Below are 16,628 nucleotides of genomic sequence, written 5' to 3'. Positions count from 1 at the left end.
GAAAGTAGCAAGGCCTCTCTGGAGTGCTGTCTTATCCCAGATCACCCAAACCATTTGAGTGCTGGTGGCCAAGTAGAAACTACATGGTTGCGGATACTTAGGGTGCCAAGTTAGATCCCATAAGTGCAATAGGTCATTGACCTGTCGATATGATACTAGTAAATGGGCCGTCCAAGGCCCACTAAAACAGCACTAACTCTTGTACCTTCTGGGGTATGGTATATTTGAGCACAAAGGATTTTCTCACGTTGACTTTAAGTCCTGAGACTGCTTCAAGGTGGACAAGCAGTCAATGATCATCAGCAGGAAGGTCTCTGGTTTGGTAATGGTAAATAAGAGGTCCTTTGCAGAAAGACTGAACTTGTGGGCTTGTCCGCCAAAAGGGATGCCAGCTATATCTGCCATCTGCCACCCAGTAATAGCTGGGCTCAACCACTAAGGCAAAAAGGTGGGGTGAAAGCAGGGACCCTTTTGGGTGTCTCCTGGAGATGTGGATTTGTGGTGTATACTGTCCATTAATGCTTGGCGATCATACCGGTCCCCAACCCAATCTTGTTCAGGACTGTGGTCAGAAAAGACCAACTCACCCGGTCAAATTCCTTCTCCGCTTCAAGCAAAAGTTGGCATGCCAGAATACCGTTGTGCTGGGATTTTTGCACCAGGTGAGCGACCCAGTGACTTGCTGGGAGTTTTTTAAACATCTTTGTAATACTAATAAAGGCTACTGAACAGCAAGAAGACTGATCTTTCTGGATTTCCGTTCTGATTACTATTGCTAAATTGTCTCTAACTGTAGTAGGGTGTTACTTATACCCACTGATGTGATACACGTAATCAAGAATGAACAATGATAAGTGGTGTGCTGCAAAAGCCCTAGTTTTCTTTGCTAAAATATACAAATCTTATTCTATTCCAACCATCTCAAATTCAAACAGAGATCATTCTTTTCTCTGCTAAAAACAACGCACTCCCCATCCAAACATCCTTTCATCCTGGACAGCCGCACTCGCAGGAGATTAATTCCCGCTGGGTTGCGCTGTTTGGCCGCCATATTGAGTGAGGACGCTGAGCAGGCGAGCGGTGCAGCGCTCAGCCCCTCACGACCTCAGCCCATAAAAATATTGTGTTGCCCTCACGACTGGTTGGAAGTCACGAGCCGGCCAGTGGGACCTAGCCACTTGCCTGACTCGTGCTGGACTTGCGCTGCTCGCACTGCTTTCCGCGCTCCTCGCGCACATTTAATTCCTTTTTAAAAATCTAATTTTAATCGCTTCTGGCATACGACTAACCTTTTTTGTTGTGCAGGTTGCCCGCTACCTTTCATCCTGGACAGCCGCCCTCGCAGGAGATTAATTCCCGCCGGGTTGCGCTGTTTGGCCGCCATATTGGGTGAGGACGCTGAGCAGGCGAGCGGTGCAGCGCTCGGCCACTCACGACCTCAGCCCATAAAATGGCGCCCCTTTACAGGGAGCGCAGCGGATGGGCGCAGCGGGCACATCGTCAGCGCGCCGAAGTCGCGCCTAAGTCCAGCCCATCTGCGCCAATCCGCGGCCGGACGGGCCCAGGGGCCAGGGATGCTGCCACTCCTATATTTTACTCTCGCTCCGCTCTTAAGTGCCTACATGCCTTTGCCAGCCCTCTCTCCCCCGACACCTGGACTCATATTACATCACTCGGCATTGCAGGCACTCCACTCCCTCATCTTGCGTTGATGCCAGCACTTATTGCTCCGGCTCCTACCGAGTCGCAGATTGGGTTTTATATCTAAACACCCGCTCCATGGTCAAGCACCAAGCTGACATCCTGCACTTACTTATGTCTGAAAGTCCTGATGTCCTATTGTTATCAGAGACCTGGCTCATGACGATTCACTCCCCGACATCTTGGCTGCGTTACCCCCAGACTACTTTCTGTTGAATACCAACCGATCAGGGGGTCGCACCGGGGGAGGGGTGGCGGCGGTAATACGCAAGGATCTTAAGATTATTGCTTCTGCGGCCATGACCCTACCGGAAGTGGACACCCTGGTCCTCAGCCTCGGGACCGAGGTAGGTGCAGTCACTCTTGTGGTACTCTATCGTCCCCCCCACTCCATGTCGTCCTTCCCCTCATCCTTTATCGATCAGCTGACCAACATCGCTACCTCCTCCCCCCGTATCGTCATCATTGGCGACTTTAATTACTGGTTCCAGCACGAGGACGCTGGCCCGCATGCTTCCGAACTGTTCGAGGGTCTCTCGAGCCTGAATTTGATCCAACTAGTCAGGTCTGCCACCCATAAGGGTGGCCATATCCTCAATCATATTTGGACCCATGGGGTCAAGTCCTCTCGCCCACTAATAACACCTTGTGTGTGGTCGGATCACTCTCTGATCGACACCACATTCTCGGCGGTTGGCCAGATCAGGGTCCCCTCACGGGAGGGTGGCACTGCCCGCAATTGGAAGGCTGTCGATTTCCCCAAACTGCTGGCTCATCTGTCCCAAACCTGTCCCCTGCTACCCAACGACATTGGTACCGATGAGCTTTATGGGCTCGTGGCAGACTGAATCACAACAGCCAGTGACATTTTTGCTCCCCTAACTAAGTTCCCCCAATCTCGGCACAGCAATTCCCATAAATGGTTTACCCCCCATCTTAAAACCCTCCACTTGGAACTTCGTCAACTTGAGCGTAAGTGGAGGAGAGACTACTGCCCTCTAAGTAGAGATGCCTATGTGGCCGCCCGCAATAGGTACAAACTTGCCATCCTCGCAGCAAAAAAAGCCTATGCTTCAGGAAAAATCTTATCTGCCCCCTGCCAGTCCAAAGAAATTTTCAAAGTCCTCAATGAATTTACCTCCGACCCTAGGACGCTCCCAACTCAGGCCCCCACACAGGAAGCATGCAATACTCTCAGCACTTTTTTTATCGAAAAAATTGTATTGATTAAGGACAACATTCCAGTCACGTCTCCTGGCGCTGGATCTGTTCCCCCCCTTACAACACCTCTTCACTCACACAACTCCCTCTTCTAGACTCTACCTCTCTGGCCACTCTCGCTACCTGCATTAAGTCGGGATCCCCAGACGACTGCTGCCCCCCCTCTATACTCCGGGACATCTGCCACTCTCTACCCGACTGCATTCTCCCCCTGCTAAACTCTTCTCTTTCTTCCGGTACGGTGCCTGGCTCCTTCAAGGAGGCCGTGTTGGTACCCCTTTTGAAGAAGCCAGGGGCTGACCCCGCCGTCCCGGCGAACTACCATCCTATCTCTCTTCTACCTTTCTTTTCTAAAATCCTGGAAGCCCACGTCACCACCTGTCTCTCACAGTTTATCGAGAGCTCCAACTTTCTCGAGGCTAACCAGGCCGGCTTCAGACCCGGCCACTCTACGGAGACAGTGATCTTGGCCGTGCTGGACGCCCTGAGAGACGGTGTGGACAAGGGTGCCCCCCAGGCCTTGGTATTATTAGATCTGTCTGCCACTTTCGACACGGTGGATCATAACATCCTTCTCCGCCGTGTCGAGCAGGCTGGCATCCAAGGCCTGGCGTTGGCCTGGGTCAAATCCTTCCTGACCGGCAGGTCTCAGACCCTTAGCCTGGGCACCTTCAGGGCTCCTAGGGAGCACTCGCTTTGCGGGGTCCCCCTAGGTTCTTCTTTATCCCCTCTTCTTTTAAATCTTTATCTTCGCCCCCTTCTTTTTTCTTTGAGGCAGTGGGACGTCACCGTGTTTAACTACGCGGACGACCTGCAACTCATCTTTTCTCTCAATTCCCCCTCTGCTATTCCCAACTTTCAGGCAGTTATGTCCCACATTCTCCAGTGGATGGGCCACAACCAGCTAAAATTGAACCCCGGTAAGAAGGAGCTCCTCCTTCCCGGCAGGAGCGCCACCTTCTGGGGGCCACAATTCTGGCCGGCGGAACTTGGCCCCTCTCCCACTCCTGTGGCCTCGGTGAAGAGCCTGGGGGTCACAATTGACTCCGCTCTATCCCTTGGGCCACAGGTGGGGACGGTGGTCTCGTCCTGTATCTACCAGCTGCGCAGGATCAGGAAAGTGGCATACCTCCTTACTCCTGATGCCCTCCTGCAGGTCATCATGGCCCTCGTCCTCTCCCGCTTAGATTTCTCTAACGCGATCTATCACGGTCTGCCTAAAACATCGGTGGCCAGACTGCAAGCGGTTCAAAATCAGGCGGCGAGACTGGCCCTAGGGATCCCGAAGTGGCAATCCGCCAGGCCCCTCCTTGCCAAACTCCAGTGGCTCCCTGTCATCTCAAGGGCAGCCTTCAAGACCTGCTGCCTCATCTTCAAGTCATTAGCTGGGCCCAGTCCCGCCTTCGTGAAATCTCTCATCAAGCCTTACTGCCCATCCCGGAACCTGAGATCCTCTCATCTCCACTTCTTGACCGTCCCCTCTTACAAGCTCTGCAGATCTGGAGGCCGGAGATTTGCATACCTGGCCCCCAAGCTCTGGAACTCTTTTCCTCTTTCTCTTAAAACCTCTAACTCTTTGACCCTCTTTCGTAAGTCCTTAAAAACCTGGCTTTTCCCCCAATCTGGTTAGTCCCTCTGTCCCCTCTACTTCCAACCAGCGCCAGGAAACCCATGGTGTCAGTGCGCTCTACAAGCACCCCTTACAATACAATACAATACAATACAATACATGGATCACCGGCCTTAGTGCCCTAAACACTTCACTCTCCTTATCCGAATCAGTAAAATCCCTTGGCATCACCATTTACAGTAAGTTAACACTCAGTTCCCATATAAAAAACTCAGCAAAAGGAGCACTTTTCACATTCCACCATCTCAAAAAAATCAAACTTTTCATTCCAGATTTCAAATCTGTGTCCAATCTCTAGTCCTCTTGAAAATTGACTATGGCAACGCCCTACTTTCTGGATCTCCCAAATTTCACCTTGCCCCCATCAAGTCTGTTTTCAACCTAGTGGCCAGGCTTACTACTGACTGGCATCTTCCGTGCACTTAAGACCCTTAAATGGCTTCCTATCAAAGGCAGATCCTGTTATAAAATAGCCAGCATAACGTACTAAGCCCTTCATCAAAAGACCCGCTTTACCTCTGAAACAAACTCAATAAAGCGGGTAGTACCTGACCGATGAGAAGTACCAACTCTCTCCTCCTCGTACTCCCTCTGTTAAAAAGAAAGCCTCACAACCTTGCTCCTTCTCTGGTAAGGCTACCAGCATCTGGAATACCCACCTGAAAGAGCTACAACTCAACCCCCATTTACGCCAGTTTAAAAAAAGACCTTAAAATGCACTTTTTCAGCAAATACTGGTGTCCTTCATCCTTCTAATATCATACTTGATACACTCTCCCTTCCCTTTCAAACCCTTGCCTTCTCCCCTCTATTCATTTCGCCTATGTCGACCACTCTTCAACTTTTTCTTCCCCGTCCACCCCTTTGCAAACACTACACTCCCCCCTTTTTCTCTCTCCCCCAAATCTTTCTTCTTCAGATAATAATAAGTCTACCACCTTTATACTGTTTAATAATTTGTAATCCCTCTATTCAAGTGTTGCTTTGTAAATAGCTACTTCTTTGCACTTTTTATTGATTCAAGCTATATTACTCAATGTGTCCTCTCAGTCCACAATGTTCTAAATGCTTCATTTGGATACCAATGTTTTTTATTCCATGTACTATTGTCATTCCAATGTAAAGCGCTCTGATACCTCCGGGTGGAGCAAGCGCTATATAAAGCTTTCAAAAAAATAAATAAATAACACAGATGATAATTTCAAAAATTCTCTTGAAAAACAATAGGCACACTAACAGTGGGCCGATACCGAGCAAGAATCACATTGAGGAGATAAATATAGATACATATCGTATGGATAATATTACAACGTATACGCGAGGATGGTGAAAGTCACATTACAGGATACATACAGTTAGTTTCTTTATTTTATTTTTCTTTAAAATTGTAAGATCATCATCAAGGACCAAAAATGGTTGTACGGTGACTACGTGTCCCAGAAGGCTGTAGAACTATCTCTCAACAATGAGCAAACAAAGAGGCATGATCACAATGTGCTACAGAACGTCTGCCCACGTCAGTATGCGTCAGGGCATACCAAAAGAGCTGTGAACATGGTTGGTGCTCGTGCACACGTGCAGCGCGCAGTCAATGCCTCTCCCACTCCTAACATGAGGGTACAATGGAGAGCCGAATTGCACCATACAGTGATGGAAACCGCTAACCGGGTAAGCGGCTATGGGCATCAACCACAAGGGATTTTGATAATTATCTCAGGCCATGTCGTATTTTACCTTTTACCCTAACCACCTCCTGCCTCGGGTAACAGATAGAACAAATCAACCGCTCGGACAATGCCCTCCTGGGGGGTGGTTCATAAGGACGCTTCTGCCGGCATGAAGCCTCCTCTAGTTGGTTGTTCAAAGGGGCACGCTAGGATAAGAACTGGGTTTTCTGCCTTGATGAAGTATGTGTGAATAGATGATAATAGATAACAACATTGGGTGTAGGCACACAAAACATATTGATCTCAATGGAAGAAGGGGGGCATTTATTGGTAAAGTTACTATTCTCTCACTATGCATATGCCTAACCTTAAAGCAAATGACAAAGGAGTATGACTAGTGAAGATACGTACTCAGAACAGACCATGAGGTTTTTAGCACAACAAAACTAGGTACATTAATTGCTGGTGTCTCACATGTTTTTTAATACCACATATGCGTGTTGTGTCAATGAATAAGATTTCAGAGTTTTCCAATCACATTTGCTGAAAGGATTATGTTGCACTAAGGTTTTTAAAAACAATGATTCTACAGGGTGTACAAATATTTGGCTCCCCTTCAGAGAGTGGACTAAATGAGGCGTCTTCCATATAAAAAGCAAATAAATAATGACTTGGCAGCTACCTCTCCCTTTCTCTCTTCTAACTCCTCTTTTTCCCTTTTGTATTTTCAAGTTGTTTACTTAACGGAAACATTCCTGAAAACGAGAGGTAGGTCCTCTCGATGACATATTCTTTTCATTGTCCTTGGGTACTCTGCACTGACTACTTGCAGAATAGGAACTCTTAGACACAGCCCTGATGAATGCCATAGGTAAACAGACCAACAAATGGCAGAAATATGCTAGCATTCATCTACGAATGCAAAGAGACGCATATTGGCCATAAAACCAGTGTATGCCTCATGTGTTTATGCCCCCAGTGACTATTTAATATATCTGGGATATAAACAGAATAACGGTAATTTTTCTGGTTTATTCCAAGATATTTTGAACTATTCAACTGGAGTACAGTGCTGTCTAGGTAAGAGATATCTAAGAACTCCCACAGGTAAGCCCCAACCTGAGGTTGAGTCGCCCTGGTAGTACCATGGTACCGGCAAAGGACGAGGCTGCAAATTATGAAGTATGTCACATTTCGTGAGTGAGCCATCCTTGTCCAATTCTTGGAATTGCTCTAGAAACTAGGAGTAGGAAGTAGGTCAAGAACCACCTCCTTAAGGTATCTCTAAAAGAGCATAGGAAGTTTTAGCATTGGGATTTCACACCATTTTCTGTGTTTGTGATTACAGATTAATCCTACCTGGTCAGGGTTAGTAAAGCCAGGCAGGAACTTCTCTAACTGGGTGGACACAATCTTTGTAAAAATGTTTGAAAACGTGTCGAGGAGAGGAATGGGATGATAGGAGGAGCCGCATGCAGATTCTTTTCGGTGCTTGGGTATGAGCACAATCCCAGCGGCTGCCACGGTGGAAGTGAGGCCGGTGTCCTGAGTAAAGGAGCTAAAGATCACCATGAGGAAATCCTGGAAGTTATGGAGAAACAACCATTATTAAGAGACAGGCCCCGGTGCCTTATCAAGGGGGAGGGCCCCAAACTGCCTGGCATAACTTCTCCAGAGTGATGGAAGCAGCAAAGAGTTCTGAATGTCTAGGGTCAATGGGATCCTTATCACAATCCTGTAGGAAAGCATTTATCAGGCTCTGGAGAATGCCATCGTGTGAACATAGGATCTGGTAGTAATTGTGTAATTCCCTTTGCTTGTCACTCTCAGTGGGTGGCCAAGTCACACCCTCGTCCTAGAGTTTGGCTGTGTGTGAATTGATGCTGACTGAGTTAATGAACATAATATTTCTGCTTCAGGGCTAAGAGAGAGCACTCAGCCCTGTTAGTCCTATGCACTTACAATCGGCCATGCAGGATGCCAATAAGCGTTTGGTGGCCACAGGATCCACCTCCTCTAGAGCCTTGATTGCAGCTGACAAGCCCTCCCCCAATAACCTAGACTTGCGGTCCCAGGCATTAGCAGTAGTAGATATCACCTCTCTACATATGGTCGCGTTCAACGAATACCAAAGCGTGTTTAAGGGAGTGTCTGGCAGAGCGTTGAGTTCAGAATTATCTACAATGCCCTTACAGATGTTTGCCACATCCACTGGGTCCTAAAATAGGTGTGGGGAAAGGTGCCAGTGCAGCGGCCTCTTGTGGAAGCATGTGTTGGCCCACACCCACTTCACATGGACATGTTCTGAGATGGGATTATCTGAGTTGGCCACAGTGTCTAAATCCAAAGGAGGCAGTGAGAGAGGAAGAGGTGGTCAATGTGTGAGTATGAGGCATGCAAATGAGAGTAGAATGAGTAGTCACGCACATTCAGGTGTTTGTACCTCCATGCATCTACCAATCCTTTTCTTCCGGCACTACTGTCTTTATTTTTTCCTTCGTTTGTTTCCCTTGTTCCTTAGACCCCGTTAGTCTTGTTTCTTTGACTATCACTTCCCTTCTTCACTGGGCGCCTTTGCGCATGCTCGGCGTCTTCCGGGTTACGGCTCGGCTTCACCGGATCGATTTCACCCTCCATACCCTGATTCTTCTCGGTGACGGGTAAGTTACTAATATACTTCTTTCACCTCAGGGTTCCTATTCTTTGTCTGCACAAGCACATTGGTTAAATTACTCTTGAGTTTTTCTCATTCACGATGACTTTTTCCATTTTCTCTAAATTTCTTTCTTGAATTTTGGTACTCCACATGTGTGTTTCTCGAACTGGGGACCTCCGGTTTCTTTCAATTCTGAAACTCTCATCACGGTACACCGAATATTACTAACACACATGCTCTATGTGTGTTTTTTTCACACGTTCTTTTGTTAATTTTCACCCGTTTTCAAGCCTCATTGCGTACCTATCTTTTCATGATTTCTTTTTATATATTCTGTTCTCTTATATATGGGTGACCTACATCGAGTGTTATTATCTTTTCTTATGGATATATATTCCCCCTGAAGAAGTGCTATTTCAGCACGAAATGCATCGGGGCCTTAACTCACAATGAGAAGAATATTTGTAATGGACCATAATGGATTTGTTCGATTCGAAAGCCCAATTAACATATGAAGTCAATATGTTATAGTGACACCGTTTGCATTTATCTGAAGTACTCTAATAGACAAACCACCTAAGAACTATTGGAGAATTTGCATGTTACTTGAGCTATTACTCAGTTACGCACGTTTTTGTGCACCAAGAGTGCTCTGGGATAGTTCTTACCTGCTGTAAGACTTCTCATATTTTGGCAATATTAAATGGGTCTGGCCAACCAGCACCATCAATGAAACTGTGTGTTTCTTATCTCAATTCCACCTTGAAAGAACAAAAAATGCTGACACTTGTCACTTGTTGATTACTTAATCAATTTATTCATTCACCTGCAATCTTATAATTATTTTTTTCATGATTCCATAATTCTATAGTGACGCAATGCTGGTCAGTCACTGATCCTTCTTCAGGGGTCTAAAGAAAACAAATACAAGCGCACCAGATCAAGCTATGATATATCATTGTCCTTTCAACTTAATTCAGCACTTTCACAAAAGCATAAATAGATTATAACTCCTGAAAATCTTCATCTCCGGTATGAATGAAGCTTGGAAATGAACATAAAATACTCATCACAATCCTGAAGGGGTAACAAGTTCATATGAACGTTGAAACATGGTTGTTTCACATGGCCAATATTCTCAAAACACTCACGCTAGAGATTCTACGGTGGGTATGCTCTCAACTTTTAAGTGCACGTTATGAATGAACGCGGAGTCTGTTGTTATGCGCTAGCTGTTAATGATTGTGAAAACTCAATGCTTCTCTGCCATAATCGGACCTCCTTCACCCATCATTACCGTGCAATGACCTTGAAAAGCTACAACCCGCTGCAAGCAAAGAGGAGACACCGCACAGGAAATTAGGATATCCCGATGGTCCCGCAGTACGATCACCAGCGCGGTCGCACATAGGAGTGAATGGGAGAGACAGCGGAAGAGCCGCAGCATAGCCACTGCAGCCGACGGTACATGAAAAATATGGCGGACGATGCCAAAACACTGCAACAATGCCAAACTGTTGTATTGAGTTTTAACGAACCTACATACTCTGCAAATAACTAACGATACCTTAGAATAGAAGTTGGCACGGAAACTGGAATACACAATATACGTTTATTAAGACCCCATGGGGTGGTGGTACATTCAAATGGCACCCTTCGGTAATGCAAGAAGTATCACACCGAACAGAAGGCACATGGTCATTTTATACCCATACACGGGTTTGAAAAGTGGGCGGCACACACATAAGACGATTTCATGTACTTTTAGGGGCATTTTTGGAACACTTCTAACAAGTGGGAGGAGTTCAGCAACTTGACCAGTGGGGAAACATCTTTCAACAGTGATCGATTAGAAACAGATTGCACATGCGCAAACCTTGACCATAAACTAAATATAGCTTGTTGCTGGGCAGACCATGCGGTCGACTAGCAAGGAGGTAGGACAAAGAGCATGGTGATCACGAGGTAGTGTAGATACTTAAAATGGAGGCTGTGAATATGAAATGGCCTCTGAAAACCGGTCAACATAACAATGAAAAACTTGCGTAGCTTCAGCGAATGCTAACCTAATAGCTGCCAATTTACAACAAAACTTAGCACAAATCAAAGTAGCCATGCCCTCCAAATACACAAAACAACTACCTCCTTCATTATAGAGCAGCCTTAGTGGAGATAAAAGATATGGATGTTTCTAACTGCATTATATTGTTTAAACAGATCAGAGTATGGTTAGAAAGGGTTGGTTTATCAAATTTCTGGAAAAGTCCTTCTGCATTGACAACCTGTTCAAAAAAGATTTTAAAAGTTACTTGTTGGGCTTACATGAACGAGCATAGACCCAATTATATGTCAAATGGATCGTTAACCAAACAATTCCTTGTATCCAAAGTGGACCCAAACTTTGAATCCTTTTTGAACGAGGTAAACCCACCTTTAGCTAAAACACTATATCTAAAATTCAGATATGGAATATTGATGTTTGAAAAGCTGTTTAGCAAGGCGGAGTAAAAATGGTGATGACAAATGTACTATGTGCAGCGAGGAATTGAGGGAGGATATCACTCATGTTTTGTTTTTTTGTCCAGCTTACGTGGTTCCTAGGAAAAAAATGGATCAAACCCCTCTGTAAAAACATTGGTGTACGAATGCATAGAGTGGCAGGAAGAATGTTAATAACTGATACGCGCCAGGTTTTAGTATTTGGTATTAGTAGATTCCTGCTAGCAGTATATTTTCTAAGGATGAAAGCGGGTTAAAAAGTCTGAATAATTACAAATCCAGCAAAGATTGACATAATTGATTCCGTTTTTAGGAATTGTTTTTATAGTGCCTTTTAAACTTTTAACTATTTAAGTATGTTTTAAAATAGGATTATCTCTCCCCTCCGAGATGTACTAAATGTCCGTTTTTATGGTTATTGATGATTTTGCACGATGAAATGTTTTTATATGTTTATGTATACCTGTCTTGTTATTGTGACTTTTATGATACTTTGTATCGAAATAAAGATCAATAAATGAAATACCAATGAAAAAACAAATGTCAAAGAAAAAAAATACAATTCCCAGGACAACTCCCACACACACACCTGACAGCAAAATCCCATTTTTGACACGCCCACACAGCTGAGAATAAGAGCAGCCCGTTTTCTGACCACAAACCTTGGCAACACTCCAGAAGAGAAGGGCATACATCAGATCTGACATGAGAGGTGAAAGAACACAGCACACACCACCACCACTATCACCATCACTACCACCATCACACCAGCACCAACAATCCCCCAGCACACAACACAAAACACCACACCCACCACACACACACCTGCACCCACAAACACTTCAAACACCACACACCATGGCAGCACATAAAATGCCCAAATTCACAGAGAGTGAGTTGACAGTCATGGTCAATGAGATAGTGAGAGTGGAACCACAACTGTTTGGTAGCCTGGTCCAACAGACACCATTAGCCACAAGGACACAAATGTGGGAAAGGATAGTTCAAAGGGTCAATGCAGTAGGGACCATCCCGCGATCCAAGAAGGAGATCATGAAACGATGGCACGATCTCAAGAGGGATGTTAAAGAAAGGAGAAGCAATTACCGGGAGCATGCTGACAGGACTGACGGTGGCCCTCCCATCCCAGAGAAAACATTCACACCATGGAAGTAGAAGGTGCTTGCCATACTGCATCCTGAGAGTCTTACAGGAGTATCCGGGGGAGTGAAGGCTGGTAAGTACAAACAAATATTAACCAACACACTGATAAGTACCTCCTTGCACAACCCAAACACCATTACATTTTCCACCCTCAACTAACAGGTAGCTAGCCATCTTGCTTGTGAGGTCCTGTTTGGGGGTGGTATACCTGTACCACTACTCCCACCATACCCCCTGCCCCACAGCCTACCATGATGGAGCCCTCCCCTAACATCACCCAGAAGCATGTGTCAGCCATTGCACTGTTCAAACTCACCTAACAGGTAGGTAGTAAGCGTGGGAGTCAAATCCGTTTTGCGGGCGAATTTGCGGATTATTGACGATTTCGCAATTCGCAAATCGCGCAAATTTACCCAATAATCCGCAAATTTGCAAGCTGCGAATTATTTTGCTTGGTCGCACTTGAAAAATACAATATCGTGCGCGCGGCGTTGACTCTGAGCCTGCCATGTTGTTTTTCTCACGGTTTTGCGTGTCCTGCACCATTTTCAATCTTGCTGCGTGATCGCGTGAGAGTTTTTCGAATGCAATTACGTCATCGCGACTTGCCATCTTGCACGGCAAGAGTTTGACAATGCGAGTACGTCATAAAGACCCGCGACGGCGCGCAGCTGACTTCCGGCGGGAGGTTTGAACAGCTTGCGTTCCCAAAATTGCAAAAAGTGCAATTCTGCACAAGAAATCCACCGCAGGAAGCATAAACCTTGTGAAAATGATCATTTTGATCAGAATAACTCCTCAGATTGACATTTGACTGCACTTTTTGGTGCAGGAGTCAATTTTTTTTGCGGGGGTGGGAGGAAGGAAGTGCCCCAGAGTCTCCAACTTCCTGTTCCTGTCCAGCAGGCTCCTCCCAGTGCTTTGTCCATGTTCTGATCACTTTTCATTTGGCTGTGGAGCCTGAAGGATTACTTTTTCTGGCTGATGGTGGATATTTGTATTTGAGGACTTTTTGGACTTTACAGTTTGGATCACTTTTGGACTTTAGATTTTACAAGTACGTTGGCATTGTTTCTTTAGGGCATTGCAGTTGAGGCAACTCCAGTTCTAAAACTTTTTACACAACTTTAAGAAAATATATATTGTGGTGGGTAGCTAGCCACAGTATCCATTAGGCCCAGGGTTAGTCTTGGGTGCATGATACAACTGTTTCTGTGATTTTTTTTAAACTTAATTCTCATTTATGTCATGGAATTTTAGCTCGCTGTTATATGTTGTTTTTTGTTTTAATTTTGGGGTGCATGTGAAGCCTCACTAGCCAGTAGGCCCAGGGGTACTCAGTAGTGCATGGACCAAGTCTTTCTGTGGGGTGTCTTGAATAAACATCATTGAGGGCATGGTCCGGATGGCATTGGATTGTGGTGATTGTTATGTGTTTTTCGATTTTTGGGGTGTTGTTGGTGCCTGGCCATGTGGATGGGGTCCATTTTGAGGGCTGGTGCAGGCAGGGCCTGGCCATGTGGTGGGGGTCAAGGGTCTATTTTGAAGGCAGGCAGTGTGCTTAGGCCTTCACCCACTTTGCCTTGCTTTCAACCATTATGCCGAAGGGCTACTCAGTGGTGCATGGGCCTAGTCTTTCTCTGGGGTGTCTTGATATTAAACATCATTGAGGTCATGGATGGCATGGGATTGTGGTGGTTTTTGAGTGTTTTTTGATTTTTGGGGGTGTTGTTGGGGCCTGGCCATGTGGGTGGGGGCCATTTTGAGGGCTGCTACAGGCAGGGCCTAGCCATGTGGTGGGGGTCAAGGGGCCATTTTGAAGGCAGGCAGTGTGCTCAGGCCTGCCCCACTTTGCCTTGCTTTCAAACAATATGCCCAAGGGCTACTCAGTGGTGCATGGGCCTAGTCGTTCTCTGGGGTGTCTTGAATTTAAACATCATTGAGTTCATGGATGGCATGGGATTGTGGTGATTTTTGAGTGTTTTTTTGATTTTTGGGGGTGTTGATGGGGCCTGGGCATGTGGGTGGGGGCCATCTTGAGGCCTGGTACAGGCAGGGCCTGGCCATGTGGTGGGGGTCAAGGGGCCATTTTGAAGGCAGGCAGTGTGCTCAGGCCTGCACCCACTTTGCCTTGCTTTCAACCATTATGCCCAAGGGCTACTCAGTGGTGCATGGGCCTAGTCTTTCTCTGGTGTGTCTTGAATTTAAACATCATTGAGGGCATGTATGGCAGGGGATTGTGGTGATTTTTGAGTGTTTTTTGAATTGTTGGGGTGTATAACTGATGTTCTTCTGCCTTTCATTGCTTTTAGGTGCACAAGAGAACCACCAGTGCCAGGAAGAAGTCCTGTAGCGGTGTGTGCAGCACAACGTCACGTGACGTCACATGTGGCCACAGACAAGACAACTCTGCAACTTGTGCAACTGAGGCATGCTGTTCTGACATCTCAAGAAGATGGCTCCAAAGAAAGTTGGCCGTAGCGCCTCAGCGAAAAAAGTCGCCAGTGCCACTGCCAGTAAAAACGAGCAGAAGAAGCAAATGGTACCACCTACCAAGGAGACTGGAGTGCCCACCGAAACCTTTTTTGGGAAACAAAAACTACGCCTGGAGCAGCAGCGGTGTCCGCCGGTAACCAAGCTGGAAGCAGCACCTCCGCTTCATTGGGCTCAGTGCCACCACGCAAAGTTAGGTCCAAGACCACAATGAGTGCTGCTGCGGCAGCCACTTTGGTTGTTGAATCACCATCGACCAGTAATCATGGCTCATCACAAGAAAGTACCATCCAATCAACGCCGGGTGTAACCCAGCTGACGAGTGTTCAACAACCACAGCCGCAACGACAACCACAGGTGCAACTAGTACAAGCCCAAGGAAAGGCGCAAGGAGAGGCGCATGGAGAGGAGCATGGAGAGGCGCATGGTGAGGCGAATGGAGAGGCGCAAGGAGAGGCACAAGTAGAGGCGCAAGTACAGCCGCAAGGAGAGCCGCAAGGAGAGGCGCATGGACAGGTACATGGAGAGGTGCGACTAGAGGTTCATGGAGCGGCACAACTGCCTACAACGCTTGTTCCTCCAGAAGTAGGGGCACATCAGGAAATTGCTATTCAAGAGGAGGTATCCGAGGAAGCCACTCCTCCTGATGATGATTATCCATTGTTTTCCAGATCACCAGCAAGAAAAAGGTCAAGGAGGGATACTAGAAGTTCTTCTTCAAGCCCCCTTCCTTCTGATGATTCTGATGTTGATTGGAACCCACCAATGCAGTCTGAGAGTGACTCACCCCATGATGAGCCGACAAAGGTAGCTAAGCCTAAAAGGAAGACTCCCGCAAAGCTTCCACTTATGGGTGATGACGACGAACAAGAAGTGGTATCTTCTGCTGCTGATGAACAGTCTGGCGATGACCCAGTCATCACAGTCATCACTCCAGCCCCAGCGGGCAGGCAGCAGACAGACATTTTAACCCTAGCCCGAATGGCTGCTGAGCAGGATATGGGCGGCGTGGCACTGGTACCACCAGCGTTAACTACAGCTTCCATCTTTTTTTGTCAGAAGGGCCGGCATGGACCTCCATTCAGCTCGACCTCAAGTAGTGGTGCTGTAAGTAAACAACAGAAACAAATTCAGCCATGCCCGTCCTCCAATTCATCTGGCATTGAAAGTCAAAGTAGCACCTCTACCTTCAGCAGACATCACCAGACCCTAGTTTGGACTTCTTTACTGTTAGCGCAAAGGTGGAAAACAGGGTTGTTTGTTCGATTTGTAAAGCATCCGTTAGTCGGGGTAAGCTTGGTACCAACTATGATACCGGAGGCCAGAGAGTCATCTCAAGCAACACCACACTATCATTTGGGAAAAACACATGAGGAAGACCGAGGAAGGCAAAAGAAAAAGAAATCCAAATGTATCCCTTGATATTGCATCTGATGATGACGAGAATCTGATTGCGCAGGGGGGAAGTGAAGGAGCGACAGACATTTTTTCTGGTACACCCAGTACCCCTGGCAGCAGCACTGCAGTGGTATCGCCCACACCCTCTACCCCAGCAACATCTATGAGGCACACTAAGAGTGTTGGAGAGACACCAATG

At 46.6% G+C, this 16,628-nt stretch overlaps 1 protein-coding gene across 1 annotated transcript in view; it reads right to left on the bottom strand.

The window, feature by feature from the left end:
* Positions 1 to 16,628, bottom strand: part of LOC147718196 (extracellular calcium-sensing receptor-like) — a 175,249-nt gene that overhangs the window by 51,920 nt on the left and 106,701 nt on the right. The window contains exon 4 of the mRNA XM_086967161.1: positions 7,579 to 7,800. Within this exon, the coding sequence (XP_086823287.1) occupies positions 7,579 to 7,800 (222 nt within the window). The remainder of the gene's footprint in view (positions 1 to 7,578; positions 7,801 to 16,628) is intronic.

The sequence above is a fragment of the Lissotriton vulgaris genome, chromosome 4_1, assembly GCF_964263255.1.
Source record: "Lissotriton vulgaris chromosome 4_1, aLisVul1.2, whole genome shotgun sequence".
NCBI classification, from domain to species: domain Eukaryota; kingdom Metazoa; phylum Chordata; class Amphibia; order Caudata; family Salamandridae; genus Lissotriton; species Lissotriton vulgaris.
Note: the sequence above shows the minus strand (reverse complement) of the source record. Positions and strands in the feature narration are given on the sequence as shown.